Source organism: Dipodomys merriami, unplaced genomic scaffold (genome assembly GCF_024711535.1).
Source record: "Dipodomys merriami isolate MVZ:Mamm:240054 unplaced genomic scaffold, mDipMer1.0.p SCAF_8, whole genome shotgun sequence".
Lineage (NCBI taxonomy): Eukaryota > Metazoa > Chordata > Mammalia > Rodentia > Heteromyidae > Dipodomys > Dipodomys merriami.
This window is the reverse complement of record NW_027206401.1, coordinates 6,495,061-6,520,995: the sequence shown is the minus strand read 5'-3', so window position 1 is coordinate 6,520,995 and position 25,935 is coordinate 6,495,061. Positions and strand designations below refer to the sequence as shown.

At 43.6% G+C, this 25,935-nt stretch overlaps 3 protein-coding genes across 4 annotated transcripts in view; 2 read left to right on the top strand and 1 right to left on the bottom strand.

Moving 5' to 3' along the window:
* The window catches only part of Serac1 (serine active site containing 1), a 36,885-nt gene extending 28,699 nt beyond the window's left edge, over window positions 1–8,186 (bottom strand). Inside the window, exons 1-2 of one of the 2 annotated variants that reach the window (XM_070010388.1) lie at window positions 8,088–8,186; window positions 15–109 (exon numbers count right to left, since the gene is read on the bottom strand). In XM_070010388.1, the coding sequence (XP_069866489.1) occupies window positions 15–108 (94 nt within the window). In that variant the 5' untranslated portion in view covers window position 109; window positions 8,088–8,186. Of the gene's footprint in view, window positions 1–14; window positions 110–1,003; window positions 1,205–8,087 lie in introns of those variants that run through there. The other variant, XM_070010387.1, reaches the window with a different exon arrangement.
* LOC138819509 (cx9C motif-containing protein 4-like) lies at window positions 1,345–3,987 on the top strand. The gene is made up of 2 exons (XM_070011044.1): window positions 1,345–1,533; window positions 3,345–3,987. The coding sequence occupies exon 2, from the start codon at window positions 3,523–3,525 to the stop codon at window positions 3,727–3,729; it is 207 nt and encodes a 68-aa protein (XP_069867145.1). The 5' UTR covers window positions 1,345–1,533; window positions 3,345–3,522; the 3' UTR covers window positions 3,730–3,987.
* A 139-nt stretch (window positions 8,187–8,325) lies between the features above and the next one.
* On the top strand, window positions 8,326–16,703 carry Gtf2h5 (general transcription factor IIH subunit 5). The gene is made up of 3 exons (XM_070011082.1): window positions 8,326–8,404; window positions 9,179–9,251; window positions 13,619–16,703. Exons 2-3 carry the CDS (start codon window positions 9,217–9,219, stop codon window positions 13,797–13,799), a joined length of 216 nt encoding a protein of 71 aa, XP_069867183.1. The 5' UTR covers window positions 8,326–8,404; window positions 9,179–9,216; the 3' UTR covers window positions 13,800–16,703.
* Window positions 16,704–25,935: the final 9,232 nt, after the last annotated feature.

Here is a 25,935-nt window from a genome sequence, read left to right as displayed (position 1 = left end):
TAAGCTGTACTCACGGATATCTTTCCAGTATGTTGTGTGGCTTTTTGGCAGGGGAGCAGAGGTCCCTATTCTTCTGCAACACAGGACACAACAAGCGCCCACGGACATCCTGCACAGACAGGGGAACAGGAACAACCTGAATGCGCGTCTAATTGCAAGTGCTTCTCTGAATTATAAGAACATGTGATCATCCCAGTGATTTCTACAGAGTTAGATTTTTTTCAAGAAAAAGGTTTCAATTAAAACAAAATTTCTCCTTAAAAAAAAAAAAAACAACTGGGCATTGGTGGTTCATGCCTATAATCCTAGCTACTCAGGAAGCTGAGATCTCAGGATCGTGGTTCAAAGCCAGCCCAGGCAGGAAATTCCCCAAGACTCTTATCTCCAACTAATCACCAGAAAACCAGAAATGGCGCTGCGGCTCAAGTGGTAAAGCACTTGCCTTGAGCTGAAGAGCTCAGGGACAGTGCCCAGGCCCAGAGTTCAAGCCCCACAAAGAAAAACAAAAATAAAAATAAAAAAATAGATTTATGAGAATAAATTACTGGGTGCTTTAATTATTGTTACTCCAATTGCATCCAATCATGAAAGTTAGTTAATTGGAAGCTAGAAAAATATAGGTTAATAATCAGAATACCAATATAGACATTTAAATTCTTAATAAGAATATAAGATACACCTTTTCATACACACAAGCATATATAATACATATTTATCCTTGATGACTGAAGGTCCTATGCAGGGAGAGGGAATGTTTTTCTGTCAAGGGCCGTTGGAATATTTATTTATTTATTTATTTTTTTGGGTCCAGTCGTGGGGCCTGAACTCTGGGCCTGGGCTAGCGCGCTACCACTTGGCCTCATGCATGCAAGGCAAGCGCTCTACCACTAAACCACCTTCCCAGTCTCCCCCTCCCCCCCCCCCGTTGGAATATTTATAATAAAGGGCTATACAAAATTAGAATACAAGTAGCTGGGCTACAGACAGCCACGGAGATGCTTACATTTCTATCATGTCAGGAAATAAATGATTCTGCAGGCCTCAGGTGGCCTGTGGGATGGATATGCCCACAAATATGCCCTACAATTGTTGTCCTGCAAACATGAAGAGATGCTGGAGAACCCATTTACATCTCATGGAGGTATTTAGCTTTTCTCTAACTCCTTCAGGGTAGCGCAGGACATTGTTTCAGAATTTTTTAAATTTAAGTGTTGGCATCCCATTCCAAAGACCTGTCGTCAGTGAATTCATCAGCTAAGCAAAGCTGCTCTAAATATGATGCAGTCATTTCTATAACAACTCAGAATTCTAGAATCCTATCAGATTGTCTTTGGAGACTGAGACTTTTTACTACAAAGGAAAGGAAGGACGATGCTTGAAGGGATGATATGAGAAATAGTCCCTTGGTTTAACATACTAAAAGTTTCTAGCAGCTTTACCCAGGTTGGGGAAAGTTACTTGCATGAGCTTTTACATTGTTTAATTGTGATTCCATCCATCAACTGGTGACTAAGCAAATTATTTGAGCAACAGGTAAACTTGTAAAGGTTACTGTTTTAAAGGTCATTCTCTTAAATTTTCTTGTTTAATATGTTGCTATTACTTGTCTGTGAGACTTAAATACTTGTGAAAATTAAATCAAGACTGAAACAAAGTAAGTGCTCAGAAAACCAAGGCAAAGTTGTATACAGACTTGTTTGGTTCTTGGAGAATGCTGTGCTAAAAATGCAGAGTAAATGAATGCATTGCTCCTTCGACCCTAACACGGGCTATGAGAGCCGCTGACCGCACGCAAGGCCTTTCCCAAATCTCCTTTATGGGTTGCTCTCTCCCTCTCTAACTCCGATGACACCCTGACTTCTGGCTTTATTCTCACCTCTAGGAACACCCTTCCTCATTATTCATTCAGGAAATATTTACTGACCATCAGGGACAAGAACATGAGACATGTAAATGTCAGCAGAGCCTCCGGCCTTCACAGGCCTTAAAGCCTGGCTCTGCAGGGGCCTCCACTAAACTATTAATACATTACTTTTCCAATAGGGTCCTTCCCTGGGCCTTGGCTTTTCTCAGGCTACACTAGTTGGCTAAGTGATTGCAGTATGTTTCTCATAGAACTTTCCCTGTAAGTTTATGATTCTCAAATCTCCGCAAGTGTCAGATTCATGTACGTACATCTCTAGGGTTTTTGTTTTGTTTTGTTTTTAAGTACATCAGATATCAAAACACAAGAATATTCTTTGTGCTCTGGCCTACAGAGAAGTTTCAAATTTTATCTCTGCCACACCAAATTGTTTCCAAAATGTTGGATTCCAAGAACCATGAGGACATGGTGAATTCAACCTCACAATGAAATGGGTTTAGAATCCCAATTTCCACATTTTCCTGCTCCTTTCAATTAGTCTAGAAAGAGGAAATTTCCTGACCTCTATGTCCTTGAAGTTGTGGTTCTTCAAAACCATCAGATGCACAGTTAAAGCTAAAGCTGATGTTAGATTTACATGCACGGTAAGAACAAAAACGTTCTGAGAGCTCTATAGTTTCCTCAACATTCCCCTCAGTGTCATGACTCTGTCCTCTTTTCTTCCTCTGAAAACTTCTATTACATTTTACCTGAAGCACTTCATGTGTAGGGAAGGAGTTAGCAGAGCTGCTTATATTCTCTTGAACAGGTCATTCCTGACAAAATCTGTAAGCATTTCTTAAAAATGTGGTCTCTGAGCTAGGCACTAGTGGTTCACGCCTATAATCCTAGATACTCAGGAGGCTGAAATCTGAGGATTATAGTTCAAAGCCAGACTGAGCAGGAAGGTCTGAGACTCTTACCTACAATACCCCCAAAAGCTGGAAGTAGAGTTGTGGCTCAACTGGTAGGGTGCTAGTCTTGAACACAAAAGCTTGGGGACAGTGCCCAGGCCCTGATTTCAAGCCTCACAACACACACACACACACACACACACACACACACACACACACACACACACACACACACACAAACGTCTCTTTTAGTTAGTGGACACACACACACGTCTCTTTTAGTTAGTGGACACACACACACACACACACACACACACACACGTCTCTTTTAGTTAGTGGACCTATGTATAGGAGGAGGAAAGAAAGGGAAGGAAGGAGGGCATCAAGCCACATGTTATGTGAGACTTCTCTCCTCCACATTACAGCACTATTGTTCTACTCACCCACCAAGGAGGGCTGTGGGTGGCCCACTGCTTCGGGGACAACCTTACAACACTGGCACAAACCCCAGCCCTTGAACCAGGGGCACTCTGAAAAGTCAGTCGAAAAAAGTTACGATTTTTATCTTATTTTGTTTTATTTCCAAGTCACAGCCCCTGAATCTCGAGTCTCCAGCAACTTTGGCCCAGATGCTCCTTGGCCAGTCCTTGGCTTGCCTCGTGATCTCAGCTTGAGTGGACCAGGGTGGAAGACCGAGAACTTGTAGCTTAGCTATTCGTGAAGTAGAATCATTAGCCCAAGAAACATTATATTCATTTTCACAATATGTCACAAAAGGATCCATGCCAGAAACAAGCCTGTGAAATCCAGAAGTGTTTACAGGCCAACAACTACATGGAAACAAAGTGTCAGGCTGCCATCCAACAACTACGCAAGTGCTGTGCCCAGTATCCCAAGGGAACATCCCTTGTCTGTTCAGGATTTGAGAAAGAGCAAGAGGAAAACCAGGCACAAAAGTCTGAATCGAAGTAAAGTTCTGTTGAGCAGTTACATGCTGTCAAGCTTCCTCCAAGCATGCTTTGTTTCTGTTCCAGGCCAGGTAGCAGCAAAGAGCAAATGAGGATGTCAACTGTAAGGTTTTAATGTACATCCACCTATGCAGGACAGAAAGTTAAATATACTAAAACTGAGCTGCTAAAATAAACCTGTCTTAAATGGGAAAAAACAGCATTCCATGTTCTCTCTCAAGTTCAGGATGGAAAATGTGGTGATAATTTTCACTTAAGGGAATGATTTAGATAGTAGGAAATAATATTATCTGAACAATATTCAGCCTTTTAAATGTACAGATCCAAGAGTATGAACAAACATACTCAAGATAAAAATGTTTTATCAAATGTTTTGTGTCGCTGTAGTCCAGCCACGGGTCCTGTCCTCATGGTTTTCTCCTTTGTGAAAAATGTCACGTCAACAGGATTCTACAGAACCTAGCCCAGTCCAGCTTCCTTTACTTAGAAAAATACACTAAACTCACTTGTGTTTTTATATGTATCAGTTTATTCTTTTGACTGACTGGTTCCTTTCCATTGAGCAAATATACTGGTCTGTATACCCTCCTGCTGAGGGTTATCTGAGTTGTTTCCAGTTTTTAGTGATCATGAAGAAGGCAGCTATAGATATTTGACTACCAGGGTTTATGTGAACGTAAGTATTCATTTCATACTGCTGGATTTGACTTTTTAGTATTTTGTTGCATCAGTGTTTATGAGAGATATTAATATCTTAGCAGGACGCTGGTACCTCACGCCTGTAATCCTAGCTACTCAGGAGGCTGAGATAAGAGGATCGGGTTCAAAGCCAGCCTGGGCAGGAAAGTCTGTGAGACTTTATTTGGGGGGGGGGGGAGTCTGGTCATAGGGCCTGAACTCTGGGCCTGGGTGCTGTCCCTCAGCTCTTCAGCTCAAGGCTAGCGCTCTACCACTTGAGCCACAGCACCACTTCCAGCTTTTTTCTTTTTGCTTATGTGGTGCTGAGGAATCGAACCCAGTGCCTCATGCATGCAAGGCAAGCGCTCTACCACTGAGCCACATTCCCAGCCCCTGTGAGACTCTTATCTCCAATAAACCACTAGAAAACTGGAAGTGGTGCTGTGGCTCAAGTGGTAGAGCACTCGCCTTGAGCAGAAGAGTGTAGGGACAGTGCCCAAGCCCAGAGTTCAAGCCCCATAACCGACCCCCCAAAAATAGAGGAGAATGGGTAAGTGAGAAGAGCTAAATATGACTCCATTTCTGACTTGAATTCCTGAGTATGCATGGATAAAATCTGCCATAGAAAGGTAATAATGGAAAAAAATGGACTTGTCACAAAGGATGAATTCCCTATTTTAACATGTTGAGATTAAGGTTCTTATTATTCATGGAAGATGGCTTAATAAGCAATGTAGGCTCAATAGAAAGATCTAATCTATATTTATAAATATATAAGTCATCTATATATCACATTATATATATGTTATTAATGAATAATGTATAAAAGTACTATCAAAATGTCACCCAGAGATTATCTGTAGAGGTATTTGATAATATGCAGCTTCCTAGACAGTACTCTAGATTTACCTTCTCTACTACAAGATTGAAACCAAGGTGTTGGCAGGGCTGATTTTCTTTGTGAAACCTTATTTCTAGGTTCATTCAGTTTTGTTCCTTCAAGTCTCTGGCAGAATTCAATTCCATTCAGGTATTGGACTGAGGCCCTTATTTCCTAGCTGGTCTGAGGCCACTGTTACCTCCTAGATCCTTCCTCTGGGGTCTTTGAGAGTAGGCCTACATCTCAGAACCAATAGCTTGTCCTTTCCCAGTGGCCATGTCTGTTTCTCTTTGCTATTCTATTGTAAGGGAATGTAATTATCCTACATTCTCCCTACTTAGTGTCTGTAAACTAATTCCAGCTGCAAAGTCCTTTTTGCCACATAGCATAATCACAGGTTTCAGCCACTAGAGCATGGGCATCTTTGGGGGACCACCAGTATTTTGCCTGTTCTATACTGCTATGCACATTTTATAGGTTTTTTTTTTGTTTTTTTTTTTTTGGGTCCGGTCGTGGGGCCTGAACTCTGGGCCTGGGCGCTGTCCCTCAGCTCTTCAGCTCAAGGCTAGCGCTCTACCACTTGAGCCATAGCACCACTTCCAGCTTTTTTCTTTTTGCTTATGTGGTGCTGAGGAATCGAACCCAGGGCCTCAGGCATGCAAGGCAAGCGCTCTACCACTGAGCCACCTTCCCAGCCCCTTATAGGTATTTTTGTATCTTTTCCTATCTCTTCAGTAAATGCCCAGGAGTGGAACTGCTGGATCATAGGGAAGATACATGTTTAACTTTTTGATAACTATTTTTCCATTGCAACTGTATCTAGTACAATGCTACCAGCAAAGCAGATGTATGAGGGCTCCAGCTCCATATCCTTGCCAATATTTTATTTTTTACTAGCATACATTTGGTGGTGGGGGGCTTCCTTGCGACATTTTCACATATGCCTACAATGTAGCCATATAAACCTCATCCCCTCTATCACTCTTCACATCCCCCTCCCCCTCCTTAAAACCATTTCCTTTGTTCTTTCTTCCTACATGCAAATAAACTACTTGGACTAGTCCCACTCCACCCCACCCCCCCATCCACCTTTGTTAGGCTCTCCCCTCAGCTGGCTGGCCCTCAAGCCTGTCTGTTTCACTTTTGTGTCATTCATTTTTTGGTTTTTTAATTGCACCATGGGGCTTCATTATGCTACTTCAGACACGCATGTACTATGTTTTCTCAGAATACCCATGTGTTCTTTTCTCTTTCCCCACCTCCCAATCCCCTATTGATCAACAGCTGTCAGTATGTTCCTTATGCCATCCACACACAGTTGCACTTTATTTTTGAAATTATTCATTCTCAATCCATCTTTCTTTGCTTCCCTTCATTCCCCTATGTAATCCTATAGTTAGAATCATGTCTTGAGTGTGTCTACACTTCTGTATGTATATATGTCTCTCTCATCTCACTCTATGTCTATGTGCCTTTCAGGTCTAGCTTCCACATATAGGCAAAAATACAGGGCATTTGGCTTTTTGAGCTTGGCTTCCTCTCCCTCAGCATGTTCACCAGTTCCATTCATTTTTGTGCAAATGACAAGTTCAGTTTTCTCTATGGCGGAGAAATCTTCCTTGACATAAATGTACACTATCTTCTTTATCTGTTGTAGGCACCTTGGCTAATCCCACCGTTTAGCTATTGTGACCAGTGAGACGCTTACTTTAACCAGCAGAAAGCTGGAAGGTGGAGCTGTGGCTCAAGGGGTAGAGTGAAAAAGCTAAGGGACAGCTCCCAGGCCTTGAGTTCAAGTCTCAGAATTACTTGCTCCTGACTTACTTGCTCACCATTATATACCAATGGTCTTAGTGACTGGCACATATCAAGCTATCAAGTGCACAGAAATGTTGTTGAGCAAGTGGGATAAGGATTTAAATGTGGATGATTTGGAGAAACACAGGAAGAAAAGCAGGTTTTGAAGGGAGAAGGAGTTCCACTTCAAGGCGGAATTTAGATTACTCAACAGGTCATTAATGTGTAGGCACCAGCCCAACACCTGGAGGCCAGAGTGGCAGGCAGGTCAAGGTGAGGGAACTCATGTGATGGAAGATGGATCCTCCAGGACAAGAAGGGAAACAACAAGTACAAAAGCAAAGACACTTGGGGCACATTTAAAAGAGCTCAAGAGCTTACAATGCTATGGAAAAGAACAGGAAGAAAAGATTTGTGGGATGGGGCGCGGGAAGTAGGTGTAAGAGGGAAGTTCGTAAGCGATCACGCAGACACACGAAGAAGCAGCACGAGCTGGGGGGGGGCTAACGTAACCTAAGGAGCAGAAAGCAACATCCCGTCCTCTGGTAAACACCAGAGAACTCCGTACGACTACCGATCGGAATCTGGAGTTAACTTTGGAACCTTCTGGAGTCTGTCACTGTAACTACAGTCGCCTTTTCAGGGTTTGGAGCTCTAACAGCAGCCATCGGGGCCACGGCCCGGTCCGGTCAAAGCGGGAGGAGCAGGGGCGTGACCCCCGCTGCCGTCCTAATCAATCGTCCAGTGACTACCGGTCCGGGATGCTGGAAGCCCCGCCCGGTGCCCTCCTCCGGGCCCCGTCAGCGACCCGGGAGGCGCAGGGAACCGTCGAGACTCCCGAGGACCCGAGAGAGGCCCACACGCCCGGGACGGGTCAGGGGTCACTCCCGGGCCGCGCGCCCTCGTGGGGACGCTCCAGCCGTGAGGGGTCACCCCCCGCTCTGCTCCCCCCGCACCCGGCCTCGATGACACCCTGGCCCGCCCACGAGCCCGCCTCCGCTTCCTACCTGCCGGTGCGCAGACCTGGCCTGCCCCCCAACTGCTGCCCGCTCGAGACCGCGCGGGCGGCGCAGCCCACCCGCAGCAGCGACCGGCCGCCCGCGCCCTCCACCCTCCACCCCGCGCGCGGCACGTGACCCCGCGCCCGCCCCCGCAGGCCCCGCCCCCAGAACAGCAAGTCCCGCCCCCGACGGAGCGCTCCACCCTCTCGAGCGTCTCAGCGTGATGACGTTGGCGCAGGCGTACTTGGTCGGTGACGCCGGTGCGCCGCTGGAGCAGCTGGGAGGCGTGCGTGCGGAGCCTCTGAGCGACTGGGAAAACTGGGGTGCGTGCAAGAGGGCGGGGTCCACAGCGGAGGAGGGAAAGGGCCCAGATCCTGACCTCTAGTGCTGGGGTGCTGGGGGCAGAGGGACCCGGCCGCGTGCGGAGCCCTCCCGGGGTCCGCGGTGGCGGGGCCCAGCGACTGAACCGCACTCTCGCGGGTTCCCGTGGCCATGGCCGACCCCCGCCTAGGGGCAGAAGTTGAAGGGTTAAGTGGGGACGCACAGGGCGAGGCGAGGCCCTCCCAGCGCAGGTCCTGCTTGGACGGGGTTAATTTAGCGGAGGAACACTGGTTCTGGAACCCTCGCGTGCACTTTTTTGGGGGTGGGCGCAGGGCTGGTGGCCTAAATCCGCTCGCTCGCTCCGTTTGTCGACTGGGCAGGTCAGATCCCGGCGGGTTTCGGGGGCCCTCTCAGAACTGCCCTTCTGTAATTCCGGCCTCTCAAGACCCGACCCTTTATCCCACTCGGAATGGGGGGAGAACTCATTTGCGCCATGCATCTGTCCTCTGCCTGGCTCCTACCCGGGGTGCACACGGGCGTGGCCGGAGCCACTGCCGCGCTTTTAGGCTTAATTGGTTGTGGGAGAATGTGATTGCCAGTGAAGATTTATGTTTTAAAACAGTGATAGTCGGCGCGGTTCTGTTAATGGAGTTGAAGGTCTTCCGTGGACTTACCTTTAATCTTGTCGTTTATTTTGTCTCCTTTTAGAGGTAAATCTCAAAGTAAATTGAAGTTGATGCATCTGAATTTTGTGTTGTTTTATCCCTTTTTATTAGCATTCTTGAGGCTATCTGCACCTTCTGACTGGGAAAAGATGGTCAACGTCTTGAAAGGAGTGCTTATAGAATGGTTAGTAATTTTGGTACCTCATGAGTTAAAGTTGTGTATTGCTTCTTGGATTTATTTGCATATGTTTTCTACCATCTCCCTGGTACTGTTTGTAAAATCTGAATGAAATCAGTTTTCTTTACATTTTGGAGATTCTTAGGATTTGGCCATCAGTGGGAGCCATTTTAATGGAGTGGGATAGATGCCATATTGTGGAATAGTAGCTCTATTACCCCCTTGTCCTTGGGGGTTGGATTCCAAGACCACCCCCCCCCCCAGTGGATGCCTGAGTCTGCAGATAATGCCTATCACAGTTTAATACCTTCTCCATCTTAACCAAGCATTTATCAGTGGCCATAACATTCAGTTAAAAGCATCACAGCAAAACTAGTACATCTTTTTTCCTTTTTCATAATTTCACAATAGGAAACTCATTATAAGCATCTTTAGCATACAGCTGTTCCACGCTCCCTTGTTATATCAGTACTGGGCACTGAATCCAGGGCTCTGAATATTCTAGGCAAGCACTCTACAGCTGAGCGAGGTCCCCAGCTTAAGAACTTTCACTTTTCCTTCCTGAAGAAGGCAGGAAGATAGAAGAATTACTAATTGTTAACTTCTAGTTTTGCATAAGGTGTATAAGGTAAAGACAACTTCCATTATCAAGCCAATTTGAACTGACCTACTAAGGAAAGTTGGCTGTTATCTCTAACACTGTTTTCTCTGCAGACCAGATAAACAACTTAAGTGACTAGAAGTTTTGAATGAACGATTCTATTTTTCATTTTCACCTGGTCTGTATAGGAACTTAGTTGAAAACAATGACCTTCTGAAATTTTTACTTAAGAGTTGACAAAAAAAAGAGCAATAAGCCAGACTATTGTGACAAGGCACCTGGATGTAAGATTTCTTCTTGTCAAGGTTTATCAAATACCAAAACGTAAGGCTAAGGGGCTGGCTGGAGGTCCAGTCAGTGGTAGAGCTAGTGCATTTTTTTAATATCAAAACAAGGTTAGTGAAAATATCTTCTCTTTTGGGATCCACCATCCACTGCCAGGCTCACACCCAGAATTTTTTCTGAATCTAGCCAACCACAGCAATTACTGAAATAAGTAACATATGCCCAACATATGTCCATGTCTGATTCCAGGTGCGAGAGCAGACCTCTGGTGTATAGGGAGCACAGTCATTGGCAGGTGTTTTTGCAGGGAAGATTTGTTACAGAGGGTAAACCAACTAGTTTACAGCCTAATCACAAGCTAGAGGAACATGTATTATTACATCTACCTTATTTTATGAGTTTGGCTCTTAAGCTTACATTAGTTGTGAGAAGTAAGAACTAGACTATTTTTTTCTTTCACAGTATTTAAATCTTATCAGTCTTTGCTTCTTAGTGGGGCCATGTTCATAGAAGTATCCCAGGCCTCCAAACAGTATCTGGAAATATAGTATATATTTGTTAAGTATAATTCTCAAACTATCAGGCACTGACTGGAGGCCGGGGTGTGTGTGTTTTACTTAGTATTTGTTTACTGAGTATTATTAACAAATCAGATTTTGTCACAGTCAAACTCGAGATTTTTAGTGTTCCTTTAAGTCTCTATATTCACATAGTGGTAATAAACCCAAGAGCCTGGCTACTCTGGAGGCTGAGATCTAGGATTGAGATTTGAAGCCAGCCTAGCAGGAAAGCTCCTAGGATTCTTCAATTACCAGCAAAAAGCTGGTAAAGCACCAACCTTAAATGGAAAAAGCTAAGGGACAGTGCCCAGGACATGGCATTCAAACCCCAATACTGGCATTTTAAAAAAAATGGAAAAATAAATGTAATAGTGTGAAAAACAGCCAAGTTCTGGTGGCTCACACCTGTAATCCTAGCTACTCAGAGGGTTGAGATCTGAGGATTGTAATTCAGAGCCAGTCTGGGCAGGAAAATTCATGAGATTCTTGTTTCCAGTTAACCACCAAAAAGGCTGGACATGGAGCTGTAGCTGAGCAGTAGAGCCACCAGCCTTAGGAAATAAGGAAACAAACCATACAGGCCCTAGTTCAAGGCCCAGGACTGGTATCAAAAAAAAAAGTGTTTTAAATGAAAGAGTAAAAATAATCACTGTGGTTCTATCACTCAGAACAACATTCCTTTTTGTTTGTTTCTTTTTAATTTTTTTTGGGGGGAAGGGCAGTCCTGGAGCTTGAACTTAGGGCCTGGGAGCTGTCCCTGAGTTTCTTTTGTGTAAAGTTAGCGCTGTACCACTTAAGCCACAGCGCCACTACTGGCTTTTTTTGGTAATTTATTGGGATTGCCGGACAGGTTTTAAATCATGATCCTCAGATCTCAGCCTCCTGAGTAGCTAGGGTTACAAGTGTGAGTCACCAGTGCCAAGCGTTTAACTTTTTTTTTTTTCTCTGAACATAGTACAAGGGGGTGACATTTAACCTCTTCATGAACTGGTCCTGCGCTTCTTGCCAGTCACCCCTTTAATCACTCCTCCCCAGCCACTTCTCATCCCCACTGTTAGCACTCTGCAATCATTAGTGTCTCTTTCTCCCAATTGTCCACCCTTACCTCGGCCCTTTCCTAGACTTTTCTCAATTCTGCAGTCAAGGTGATCTTTACATTTAAATATTTAGTTTGCAAGTCAATAAAAGCCAAAATTACCTCCAAGGACATACTTAATGATTGAAATAAATAGTTTTTTAGTATTATTTAATACTCATGTTTATACTTGGAAGAGGGAGAGCTTGTTTGTTTTGTTTTTTTGTCGGTTGTGGGGCTTGAACTCTGGGCTTGGGCGCTGTCCCTGCACTTTTCAGCTCAAGGTGAGTGCTCTACCACTTGAGCCACAATGCCACTTCTGGTTTTCTAGTGGTTTATTGGAGATAAGAGTCTCACAGACTTTCCTGCCAGGGCTGGCTTTGAACCGCGATCCTCTGATCTCAGCCTCCTGAGTAGCTAGGATTACAGGCTTGAGCCACTGGCACCTGGCTGGAAAGCTTGTTTTTGTTGTTCTCAGTAAATAAATCCACTTTTGGATTAAATTGTTATCTTTGTAATTGATTTTGACATTTGTCAAGTCATCAAAAAGATTGTGTAAAATTCCATTTCTCTTAAGAATTGCAAAAAATCTGTATCCAATTTGACATTATCCATCTTTGAAGAAACACATTACTGTATAATTTACCTAAAGTTTTCTGTGTCACAGGTCAACGTGTGTGTGTGTGTGTGTGTGTGCGCGCGCGTGTGTGCGTGCGTGTGCGTGTGCGTGCGCGCGCATGTATGTATACCACTGCTGGAGTTTGAACTCAGGGCCTGAGTACTCTCTCTGAGCTTTTGTGCTCAAGGCTAATGTTTTACCACTTGAGCCACAGCTCCACTTACAGCTTTTTTTGATTGCTCACCCCTGTAATCCCAGCTACTCTGGATGCTGAGATCTGAGAATTGCAGTTAGAAGCCAGCCAGGGCAGGAAAGTCTGTGAGGCTCTTATTCCAATAAACTACTCAGAAAAGGCTGGAAGTGGTGCTGTGGCTCAAGTGGTAGAGCCCTAGCCTTGAACATGAAGGCTCAGGGACAGCACTCAGGCCCTGAGTTCAAGCCCCAGCACTGGCAAAAAATAATAGTAATCTAAGGGCTTTCCTGCCTGGGCTAGTATCAAACTGTGATTCACAGATCTCAGCCTCCTGAGTAGCGAGGACTGCAGGTATGAGCCACTGGTGCCTGGCTCAAGGTCTTTTTGGAAGAGTCATGTTGTAAAGCTGTACTGTCTGTCAGTCTATTTATTTCAGACTAAAATATAGAAGTCAGTAGAATTTAATTTGGATCTCTTCTTTGAGATACCCAAATTCACAAAGCAATTTTATTAGAATTTCCTTCAAAGATTCCGAATGATAGTTGGGACCAGTGCCATTATGAGTTTTAAGGAGGACAGAATCTTGAGTGCCTGCTATAAGCCCAACACTCCTAGTCTTGGCATTCATTTAATTTCCATAGTAGTTCTCTTCTGTAAACTTACTGTTGGGAACAGAGGCTCTGGAAGATTAAGTTCATATCAGGTTATACAGGTCACTGATCTTGACTTTTCATCATACCCCTTGCTTTATCAATGTGACAATTTAATTTTTGTAGGTTAATTTGTCATACACAAGATACTGAACAGCTGTTTGTTTCTGTAATGGTCATGCAGGAAAAAAATTAATATTTTGAATCAATTACAGATGCAGTAATTCAAGACCTTATTAACTGTGAAGCTTTGAATAGTTCAGGTTTTTGTCTGTCAGTGACAAATTATTCTTTGCAAACCCTGTCATTGACATCTCAGAAATTCTGCATGCTTGAGTCTTTATGGTGTTGTTTTGAAACCAGATGTTTGGTTGTGTGCTTGTCCCACAGCGATCCCGCTATGAAGCAGTTCCTCCTGTACTTGGATGAGTCTAATGCGCTGGGGAAGAAGTTCATCATTCAAGACATCGATGACACTCATGTCTTTGTAATAGCAGAGTTGGTTAATGTCCTCCAGGAGCGAGTAGGTGAATTAATGGACCAAAATGCTTTTTCTCTTACCCAGAAGTAAAAATACTAAACATTGATCACTTAGGAATTATAAGCAGCAAATGTGAAAGACCATCCCCATTTCAAATCATGTAATCAGTTAAACCTAGCAGATTGTTTAGGAGCATGTTGTAGGAAAGACGGTGGGATCATTTGTTCAAACAAAACCAAAACCCCTGAACTGATTGTGTTGTACTTCAGAAGTTTTTAAAAAAAAGAAACTTTTAACAGTGGGCTGTTCTTTTAGTAAAATAAAAATGTTTTTCTTATTTTTAATACTAATTTAACACATCAAAAATAAAATGGAATATGCCATTCGATTTTTCAGTGTAACTTAGATAATTATGTTACTTGTTCCTGTTCATAATTGTGAATTTTATAGTATGAATGCTGTTGATTTTGTTTCAGTTATAAACTTCATAGATTTACTATTTAAATAAAAATGCCAGGGTAGAAACTTTGGTAATGTGTATGATCCCCAGATGTGTGCTTACAAGCCGTCTCTATTGATGAAGATGTAATATTAATGTAAACTACAGTTTGTGTTTACCTGAAAATGAGTTTATAGATGCTAGGAGTTAGAAGCAAGCAAATGGACCACCAGTGCTGGTGGCTCATGTCTGTAACCCTAGCTACTCAGGAGGCTGAGATCTGAGGATCGAGGTTCAAAGCCAGCCAACCTGGGCAGGAGAGACCGTGAGACTCCTATCTCCAATAAACCACCAGAAAACCAGAAGTGGCGCTGTAGCTCAAGTGGTAGAGGCTCACCTTGAGCTGAAGAGCTGAGGGACAGGGCCCAGGCCCAGAGTTCAAGCCCCACGGCCGACAAAAAAAAAGATTCAAATCCAGAAAAGTATCCAATTAAGCAGCAAAATGCTAGGATTGGAGGTGTTTCTCAAGTGGTAGAACATCAGCCATGAGCAAAAAAAAAAGGCAAGCCAGAATGAAAGAAGCCCTGAATTTAAACCCTAATTCAAAATGATAAAAAGATTCTTGGGTAGCTGTGGACCAGTAGCTCACCCCTGTAATATTGCTACTCAGGAGGCTGAGATCAAGAGTAGCTCACTTCCAAGCTGGCCTGGGCAGAAAAGTCCAAGAGATTCTATCTTCAGAATAGCAAAAGGCAGGGTTGGAGGCATGGCACAAGTGAGCAAGCAAGCTGACCAGCATGAGGCCCTGAGTTCAAACTACCTCCCTACCCCCGAAAAAAAAGTTTGTTGAGTAAGCATGATTGTAAATCACCATATGTAAATTAGATAGTTCTGAACTGTAGTTACGTTGAATCTACAAAAGCACAGTCAGGAAGGGAGTAAGAGAAATTTCGGCATCCCTGCCCCTTCCATAACGTTCTTTATCACCACGAAGAGGAGGCAGGCAGAAAATTTCTAGATAAAGAGCAATGGGCAGATTTCTCATCTGGCCCCAACATCTCTGAGCACCAGGAAAGTTAGTTGGATGATTAACATTCTTGAAATCTTTCCTGTATTTGCCGTCATCAAATATAAAATATAAAATTCTCAGGTAACTATCCTTTCCATCTAACCTGGGCTCTGTGTGTGTGCGTGCATGTGTGTGCGCACACGCCTGCCCACATGCACTTACAGCTTTTTCTGAGTAGTAAGTATATTGGAGATAAGAGTCTCAAAGATTTTCCTGATGAGCTGGCTGGCTTCAGATTCAGTCCTCAGAGCTCAGCCTCCTGTGTAGCTAGGATTACAGGCATGAACCACCAGTGCCCTGCAATTGGGCTTTTTTTTTCATAGTTGAGTTTTCCAGTTGGATTTTCTCATTTGAGTACCTTTGGACTATAGATGTTTTATCTTCTCTCTCGGCATTTTTTTTATCTTGCTATTCTTTTTCTAGCTGGCTCAGTTCCTGTTTCCTTTGTTCCTCTGTACTATTATTTCTTTGATTTTCTTTTTTCTGGCACATCTTAAATTGTGTGCACTAAGGATTTTCATCATGGCATTCCCAGATGTACATATAATATACTTTGATCATACCTTCACCATCCAATTACTTTTTTTTTTTTGGTCATGGGGATTGAACTCTGGGCCTGAACGCAGTCCCTCAGCTCTTCAGCTTGACTAGTGCTCTACCACTTGAGCCACTGCACCACTTCCGGTTTTCTGAGTAGTTTATTGGAGATAAAGGTCCCACGGACTTTCCTGTCTCGGCTGGCTTTGAACTGCAATCTTCAGATCTCAGCCTCCTGAGTAGCTAGGATTACAGGTGTGAGACACTGGCACCTGGCCCACTTACTTGAAGCCCATTTTCCTTCCTCCCACTGCCCTTAGGCATTCCAGTTATAGGTGCTGGGCAGGGACTTCTAGGGTGCACGGGGAGAAGGGAAGGGGCCATTTCTCCCAGGTGGACCTAACAATATTCTTTTTTAATTTTCCATGATTAAAAATTTTCATTGACACGATAATTCTGTGTATTGAGTACAGGGTGATAGTTTGGTATATGTGCTTACAGTGTGTCATGTTTGGATCAGGTAGTTGGCATTTCTGTCTTAAATCTTGAGTATTTATGTTGGGAACCTTTGAACCTTCTTTTCTCACTTCTTATAAACTATGTAGTAACTAGTGATAAGTGCTAGTCTCCTACTGTGCTTTAGCTCGCCGGAACTTATTCCACTGCCTAGCTGAACACTTCATGAGCTGCCTTTTCTTGTTGTTTTTTTCTACTTTTTTAAAGCTCTCTACTTTAGGAATGTTTTTCAAGTTTGTCATTAACCTTGATTTACTTTAATGAAATCTCTTCCTATTGCCCTCATCATGATTTTATTTTGGCTACTGAGCTTTTGTTGTATTGGAGTCTCTTTAGAAACTACTTCTTGTCAAGCTGGGTTTTTGTTTGTATCTTTTAAATTTTTTCTTTTTTATTGTTATAATAAAAGTGATGTACAGAGAGGTTATAGTCATGTAAAGAGTACATTTCTTTTGGACAATGCCTTAACTTTTTAATTGAAATCTCTTAATAAGCAATACACATTCATTGTAAGTAGATTAGGAAGGGGAAACGAAAGAAGAAAATATAGCTCATCCATAATCCCACCATTCAGGAATAACCACTGTTAGAATTTTGGTGACAATCTCAAAGCTTTTTCTAAGAGTTTGAAGTCTTTGGGATGAGTCTTCCTCCATCCCAAAGAGATCACACCACCCTGACAATTTTTTCATTTATCTTTTTATGATCTTTTATTTATTAGAAATGGGAGCAGGAGTTCTATTTCAGAGGCAAGTTTTTCTTTGAATTTCTTGAGTACATTAGGATTACACGGGAAGCTCTTTAAAAATAGCACTGCCATCCCTTAGCTCCCATTTTTTCAAATATAATTGTTTTGGGATGAGACCTGTTAACACATCAACCTTTTTAAAAGGCCTCCTGGTGCTTCTACTGTACAGTCAGCTGAGAACCCCTGGCTGTCTGCAGTAGAGACTTGGGTAGGTGGTTTTGTTGAGGGTTTTTGCTTGATTTCCAGTAGGTTTATCCGCCAGCACATCTGTTTCCTTTCACTGCCAAGGAAATGCTGAGCCTACCCAGCAAGGAACCAGCTTTTATTAAAATCCACTAATTAGATAACTGATTCCCCATGTAGTTTCAGGAACTTATTTATTTGGCACTAATTAGCTTGATTTAGATTCTTTGGCTGGATTGTATCTATGGGTATTCTATTAGAAAAAAATACTTAAACTTAATTAAAATCCTAAAGGTAAGTTTGCATATAATCCATTTTGGATTAAAAATGATGAAATCTCGATACTACTCAGAATAAATCTAAGAAATACTAGGTATCGCAGTTCTTTTTCTCTTGAGGGGGTCAGGACTGGCAGGGCTTAGTCCCTCCTCAGGCTCAGAAATGCTGTGTTTACAGGTATGTGTCTCATCACTATTTCCTGTTCTTGATTATAAGGATTAACATTTCACTAAGAAAACTTTTGACTCAGAAAATGAATTTGAATGTAATACAAAGAAAACAATGTGAATTATCATTTGTATTATTATTTAAAAGAACAATATATAATGAAGCAGAGATGACTCTGTGAGTAAGTTAGGAATATTATAAACATATGTATTGGTCTCTCAAAGTTTAAATGAATTAAAACTTTTAAAGGTAAAAGATTTTGGCGTGGAACCCCTGGTTCAGATCACACTTGTAATCTGCTCAAGAGGCTGAGATCTGAAGATTGCAGTTTGAAGCCAGCCCAGACAGAAAAGTGTGAGACTTTTTTTTTTGGTCAGTCACAGGGCTTGAACTCTGGGCCTGCGCGTTGTCCCTCAGCTCTTCCGCTCAAGGCTAGTGTTCTACCACTTGAGCCACTGTGCCACTTCCAGTTTTCTGAGTAGTTTATTGGAGGTAAGAGTCTCACGGACTTTCCTGCCTGGGCTGGCTCTGAACCGTGATTGCTTTATGGTATATATACTCTCTCCTTCCCCAAACTCAGATTTTTGTTTGTTTGTTTTTTTGCCAGTCCTGGAACTTGAACTTAGGTCCTGGGTGTTGTTCCTCATTGTTTTTGCTCAAAGCTAGTGCTCTACCACTTGAGCCACAGCTCCAGTTAGGTACTTAATAAAGTTTCTAAGATACAAAGAGGGTTGTTTTGTTTAGTGATTCTTTATCCCCAACCCAAAATAATGCATTGTTTACTAACATACTTCTGTTTGGGAAGAACACCAACACAAAAGCATCTTAGAACATTAACTCCTCACAAACATGCCCACATTTTTTTGGGGGGAGGGGTCCAGTCGTGGGGCCTGAACTCTGGGCCTGGGCGCTGTCCCTCAGCTCTTCAGCTCAAGGCTAGCGCTCTACCACTCATGCCCACATTTTTTAGAAAGCATTAGTTCTAAAGTTCAGTCTCCACACCTGCCCATTGGCAGAAGGCAAAGCCCTGTAGAGAGGCTTCCAAGTATAAGAAGTTAGCCAGGGGAAGCTATTTTAAAATCCTGTCTGGTAGGAAGGGCCAGCCAGGCTTGACGAATCTCCTGGGAATTCCCAAAGCTCAAACTGATGAACAAAATGCTCCTTACTTCCCAATGCACTTGGAGTCTCAGATCACCCCAGTAATAATTTCTTCTGGAAAGCCAAAATTTGGTGGCTGCTAGGCAGTTAGAACACACAGTGGACTGGGAGGAGCCTCATGTTGAAGGATCCTTTTCCTCCAGCTATCATGTTTCTATGGAAGTCAGAAACTACTCTTCTGCCATCACTATAGGGGTCTAGACATTCTCGAAGCCCTGGTGAAAAGTATTTCCCAGACCAGGGCACTAGCCTCAAGTTAGGAGCCCATTCCCAAACTTAATGAATCACCATCTGCATTTTGCTATGTGCTGGTGGCTCATGCCTGCAATCCTAGGTACTAAGGAGGCTGAGATCTGTAGGATCTTGGTTTGAAGCCAGTGTGGGAAGAGCAGTCCTCCAAGATTCACCAAAATAACCTGCAAAAAGCAGGGCTGGAGATGTGGCTCAAATGGTAGAGCACCAGCTAAGTAAGCAAGCATGTGTGAGGGCCTCAGTTCAAACCTCATTATCAACAACATCAATCTGCATTTTGGTGAGATCCTTACATGTTTTTTTTTTTTGTTTTTTTTTTTTTGTTTTTTGTTTTTTTTTGGTCCAGTCGTGGGGCCTGAACTCTGGGCCTGGGCGCTGTCCCTCAGCTCTTCAGCTCAAGGCTAGCGCTCTACCACTTGAGCCACAGCACCACTTCCGGCTTTTTTTTCTTTTTGCTTATGTGGTGCTGAGGAATCGAACCCAGGGCCTCAGGCATGCAAGGCAAGCGCTCTACCACTGAGCCAACTTCCCAGCCCCCTTACATGTTTTTTTATCTACACTGAAGTGAGGAATTACCATGACGAATCCACTGTGGGATAAAGCAGAGAACTTGGGAACTGACTTGGAGACCTTTCTCTAACTGGTGCTAAAGCTTAGGGAGACTGGCTTTCCCAAAGCTCCAGCTGAAACAGGCTTTGCAAACCAGAAAGGAAAACATCCACGACTACAGAATTTAAAAATGCTCATGTCACCCACCTTCTGGCCATCCAAGACACTAGGATTCTGGAGGCAACTAAATAACCTTGAGAGATTCCCCGGCTCCCTGGGAGAAACTAGCTTAGCCATTTCTACTATGCATGTACTAGGCGCCTGCTTAATCTGCCATGAAGATAGAAGACACCTATGTTGATTGTGGATATTCATACTAACAAATATCAGCTCAAAGTGCCTGTGAAAGCCGGACACTGATGGCTCATGCCTTTAATCCTAGCTACTCAGGAGACTGAGATCTAGAAGATAGGGATTTCCTATCCAGCCCTTCCTTCTTTGTGAAAAAAAAAATACACATTTAGAATTAGGTGTGACTGGGGCTGGGAAGGTGGCTCAGTGGTAGAGCGCTTGCCTTGCATGCCTGAGGCCCTGGGTTCGATTCCTCAGCACCACATAAGCAAAAAGAAAAGAAGCCGGAAGTGGTGCTGTGGCTCAAGTGGTAGAGCGCTAGCCTTGAGCTGAAGAGCTGAGGGACAGTGCCCAGGCCCAGAGTTCAGGCTCCACAACCGGACCCCCCCCCCCAAAAAAAAGAATTAGGTGTGACTTAACTTAGATGATAATAGCAATAATGAGACATGACCATAAAAAGGTGGAGTGGGTTATTAGTGGGAGGAGGGACAAGAATGAAGATGGAAGCTCTGTGTGTGTGTGTGTAGATAGTATAGTTACTCCCCTGCCCAAATACTATCTGAAAAGGGAGGTCAAAGGAAGGAAAGTTAAGGGAGTGTAATACAGGGATTAAGATTGTTTGATGTATAGTATATACACTTATAGGACATTCACAATGAAATCCTTTTATAATTAGTGTACACTAATAAAATGTGAATCTTGAGATACAACTCAGTGACAGAGAAATCACTTAGTATGCTCAAGTCCCTAAGGTCTTTGTTCAATCTCCAATATCTGGGGAAATAAAATGAATCTGGAGTCTGATTCCAGTAGGAGGAGCTCTGAGCAAGAATTTTGAAAGCACAGACATGGCGGAGGTTCTTGCGTAGAGATCCACGCCGCCTTCCCTGCCCTAGACTTTGTCCTGTGTCCAGTGTGACTTCCTCAGAAGAGGGACATTGTGATAAGTGGTTTGGACATCATTTCCACTAGAAAAAGAATGTATTTACCTTGTTTCAGCTACAGAGTATGATTTCTTACTTTCTAAACTAGTATATTTGACAGTTAAATAAGTCTTTTTATATATTTTTCCTTCATTTGACTCAGGTGTGAAGCAGAGTTACAAAAGCTTCACAAAGCCTTTTCTAAAATTTTTATCCTTACTTTCCATATTACATATGTATCTCTACACAGGACTCTGGATTTCCATGTCTTCATTAGCAAGAGGCATTTTAAGTAAGTTTAACCACCACAGCAAAGTAACGTTCTAGACTTAAATGAATACTTTCCAAATAAATTTCAGTATCCTAACATGTGGACCATATAGATGATTTTTACTGCCCCTCCCCCAAAGTTCATTGCATGATTCTAGCATCATGAGCCTTTATATATTTGCTATCTACCTCACAGTTGCCCTTAAAGAGTTTCCTTTAAAATCAACTCAGGGCTGGGAAGGTGGCTCAGTGGTAGAGCACTTGCCTTGCATGCTTGAGGCCCTGGGTTCGATTCCTCAGCACCACGTAAGAAAAAAGCTGGAAGTGGTGCTGTGGCTCAAGTGGTAGAGTGCTAGCCTTGAGCTGAAGAGCTGAGGGACAGGGCCCAGGCCCAGAGTTCAGGCCCCACGACCGGACCCAAAAAATAAATAAATAAATAAAATCAACTCAAGGAAAGGGGATGTGTCTCACCCATTTCAGGTTGCTAGGCAACTAGTTCCTATTGCTCAAGAGATAGGGAAAGGTTGGGAGAAAGTGTGTACCAAGTAAGCCAAATATATATATATATATATATATATATATATACACACACACACACATATATATATACACACACATACACATATATATGTATATATAATTTTTTTCTAAAATTGAGTTATTTTTGTGAAACTATTCAATCCATAGGCTTTACATTATCTTTTTACTCAACTTGCTAAGACAGTTTGAGTCTTAACAGGAATATTGATCATTAGAATTCCACTTTAGAGAAATAAATTTCAGCATACATTCAGCCTATGAAATTTTACATATATAATCTAAGTTTTTCTTAAATCTAACCCAAGTATTGTTCTCGTTGGAGTAATTGATATTCATGTTTGCCACTTTATGTGTTTGGAGGCCAGGCCAGAGCTTCAGAGGTTGACGAGTTCCTGTAGAGAAAGAACCCTGTCTGTCACTACTATGTGTACTCAACTTATAATGACTATGTGATCTTATATGATCTGAAACTATAGGGATTTTCTTCATCTTATTTTTACTTCTTAAAATAACCATTTAAAAATCTAGGCGCTGGTGGCTCACGCCTGTAATCCTAGCTACTCAGGAGGCTGAGATCTGAGGATCGCAGTTCAAAGCCAGCCCGGGCAGGAGAGACTGTGAGACTCCTATCTCCAATAAACCACCAGAAAACCGGAAGTGGCGCTGTAGCTCAAGTGGTAGAGCACTCGCCTTGAGCTGAAGAGCTGAGGGACAGCGCCCAGGCCCAGAGTTCAAGCCCCACGACCGACATAAATAAATAAATAAATAAAAAACTAGGGCTGGGGGGGAAGTGGTGCTGTGGCTCAAGTGGTAAAGCACTCGCCTTGAGCTGAAGAGCTGAGGGACAGCGCCCAGCCCAGACTTCAAGCCCCACAACCAACAACAATAACAAAATGCAATATAGCCTGGTGCTGGTGGCTCACGCCTGTAATCCTAGCTACTCAGGAGGCTGAGATCTGAGGATCACTGTTCAAAGCGCCCCGGCAAGAAAAGTCTGTGAGACTCTTATCTCCAATAAACCACTCAGAAAACTGGAAGTGGAAGTGGCACTGTGGCTCAAGTGGTAGAGTGCTTGCCTTGAGCTGAAAAGTGCAGTGACAGCTCCCATGCCCAACTCCCCACAACTGGCCCCCCCAAAAAAAACAACTAGGGCTGAGGGTATGGCTCAGTGGTACTGTACACACACACACACACACACATACACACACCTCCATAAATATAGCACTCATTATTGTAAAAATGTAGAGTCCTTAACTTTATTTAAAAGTCAGACTATCAGCCGGGCGCTGGTGGCTCACGCCTGTAATTCTAGCTACTCAGGAGGCTGAGATCTGAGGATCGCGGTTCAAAGCCAGCCCGGGCAGGAAAGACTGTGAGACTCCTATCTCCAATAAACCACCAGAAAACCGGAAGTGGCGCTGTAGCTCAAGTGGTAGAGCGCTCGCCTTGAGCTGAAGAGCTGAGGGACAGCGCCCAGGCCGAGTTCAAGCCTCACGACCGACAAAAAAAAAAAAAAAAAAAAAAGTCAGACTATCAAAACTAGCCCTCCACTTTCTCAACTTGGACCATGTCTGTCATCACAGCCCTGCCAAGAAGTTACCTGGTATGTTCTGTGATACCTCCAGAAACCCGTTTCCCTCTCTCAAGTCTTTGTGGGTTCTAGTACACTTTGTGGGTTCTAGTACACCATTCTGGTGATTTCTGTTAACTTCACAAATTTGCCTATATCACATTTTATTTTCTATCTCATTTTAAAACTTTGTCTTGGGGCTTCCATGTCTTCACTTGGAAACCAGTGTCAGGAATCCTTGAAGACATGGAAACACTATCAAAATGAGTGTAAAACTCACTGAGATCCTCAATGAGGAATGTAAACCAAAATAGCTAGAAAAACTGTGTAAGCAAGAGGAAGCCAAACCTGAAGCTGCTTAAGCAACTTATCATCTAAACTGCAAGGTATTTCAAGTCATCCAGTACGTACACATGTTGGCTCCTGGGCTGGTGGCCAGCCGTTGTCATCGCTGCTCGGAAGGCCTCGCTGGACGCCAGGCTCCTCTCATGGTCACAAGATGGCAGCAGCAGCCCCAGCACTATGTCCTGTCCCTAAGGAGTTCTTGACTTTCTAGGTTATTTCTTCCCTTTACATGCTTAAAAAACAAGGATACCAACTAGCTTTTTTTTTTTTTTTTTTTTTTTGGTCAGTCACAGGGCTTGAACTCTGGGCCTGGGTGCTGTCCCTCAGCTCTTCAGCTCAAGGCTAGCGCTCTACCACTTGAGCCACAGCGCCACTTCCGGCTTCTTTTCTTTTTGCTTATGTGGTGCTGAGGAATCGAACCCAGGGCCTCAGGCATGCAAGGCAAGCGCTCTACCACTGAGCCACCTTCCCAGCCCTCCCTGCTCTATTTTTTGAACTGTGATCCCTCATGTGATGGTTAAACCAAAAACAAAGCAAGTATAACAGTTTCCATAAAATGTGAAACAAAAGTTTAAGGTGCTGGTTGCTACACCTTTAATCCTAGCTACTCAGGAGGCTGAGATCTGAGGATAATAGTTTGATGCCAGCCCCGGAAGGGAAGTCCATGAGATTCTTATCTCCAATTAACAACCAGAAAATTGGAAGTGGCACTACAGCAAAGTGGTAGAGTGCTAGCCTGGAGCTAAAAGGCTCAAGGATAGCGCCCAGGCCCTGAGTTCAAGCCTTATAACTGACAAAAAGTAAAAAAAAAAAAAAGGCGGGGTGAGAGGTGGGGGAGTGTTTAAGGTGCTTGCTATTTGAGAGATGTCACTTTTTTTTTTTTTTTGGCCTCAGCTACACATTTTACCCTAATGTCTTCAATCTCAAACATTACAGCTCTCAGCAGTCAGCTCCAGGGCTTTCACACCCAGATGTTTCCAGAAGGAAGCTACCTGTTGAAATCTGGGTCAAAACTGGTCTAGCAGCTCTGCCACAGCTTCTCGTGAGAGCCACAAGAGTCCATCTCCCTCTGCCCACACTCTAATTCCATTCCCAGGCCTCCAAGCTTTTCCCTGCTACTGACCTTTGCCAGGGTCAGTCTGTCATGCCCTAGAACTGAGCCTTTTGGAGGAGTGTTTGTTCTCCAAGGGCTCTGCAAATTAAGAGGGAAATGTTTAATGTAGTTCCAGAAGAAAAAAGAGTTTCCAAGGCAACAGCGCTGTGTCTGTCTGCCTGCCTGCCTGCCTGCCTCAATGGTTGCTTAACTAAGAGACCAGGCCTTTTGGAAAATCACTGATCATTTTTTTTCCTCAAATTTTACCTAACTGCAATTAACCTGCTGAGTGAAGGTCTTGTCAGCATTCAAAGCTAAAGAACCAGGGTTGGGAGGAAGGAGAAAGAGGCTTCAACTGTAGGCAAAGTATGGCAGCCTGCCTACCTCCTCTCTTCTCCTGGAGAGGAGTATGAGGAAATGACAGCATCTCTCTCCTTTTATGTCATTTTCTCTTGCTTCCATTTTTTTTTTCCCTTTGAGGATGAGCCAAGAAGTCCTTTTGGTCCTAGACTGTGGATCCAGATGATGTGAGAGTTACCGAGAAGAACAGAAGAGGAGCTTCAGGCTTGAAGACACAGTGATGAACAGGAGTTTGGAGTTGTTTTGAGTGTCAGTCCAGCTCACCAGAGAAAAAGGATAGCCACAATAGGCCCAAGGCTATCAGCCAAGGCTGACCACCCACTTTTCTGATAGCCACCAGGCTAGGCCCTCTTTTGTATCTCAACCAAATCCCTGTCCATAAATTCTCACAAACTGGTTCTTCTTATGAACAGTGCCTCATCCAAACTGGGAGAAAAATGAAAAACTAACAGTACTCCCTGATGACCATTCTCAGACAGAGGAGACTTAGTAGCATTGTTCTTGTGTATGAATGTGTGCTGGTCCCAGGGCTTGAACTCAGAGCCTGGGTGCTGTCCTTGAGCTCTGGTGCTTAAGACAAGTGCACTACCACTTGAACAACAGCTCTACTGGCTTTTTTTGTTTGTTTTTTGGTTCGGTCGTGGGGCTTGAACTCTGGGCTTGGGCGCTGTCCCTGCACTTTTCAGCTCAAGGCGAGCACTCTACTGCTTGAGTCACAGTGCCACTTCCGGTTTTCTAGTGGTTTATTGGAGATAAGAATCTCATGGCCAGCCGGGCGCTGGTGGCTCACGCCTGTAATCCTAGCTACTCAGGAGGCTGAGATCTGAGGATCGCGGTTCAAAGCCAGCCTGGGCAGGAGAGACCGTGAGACTCCTA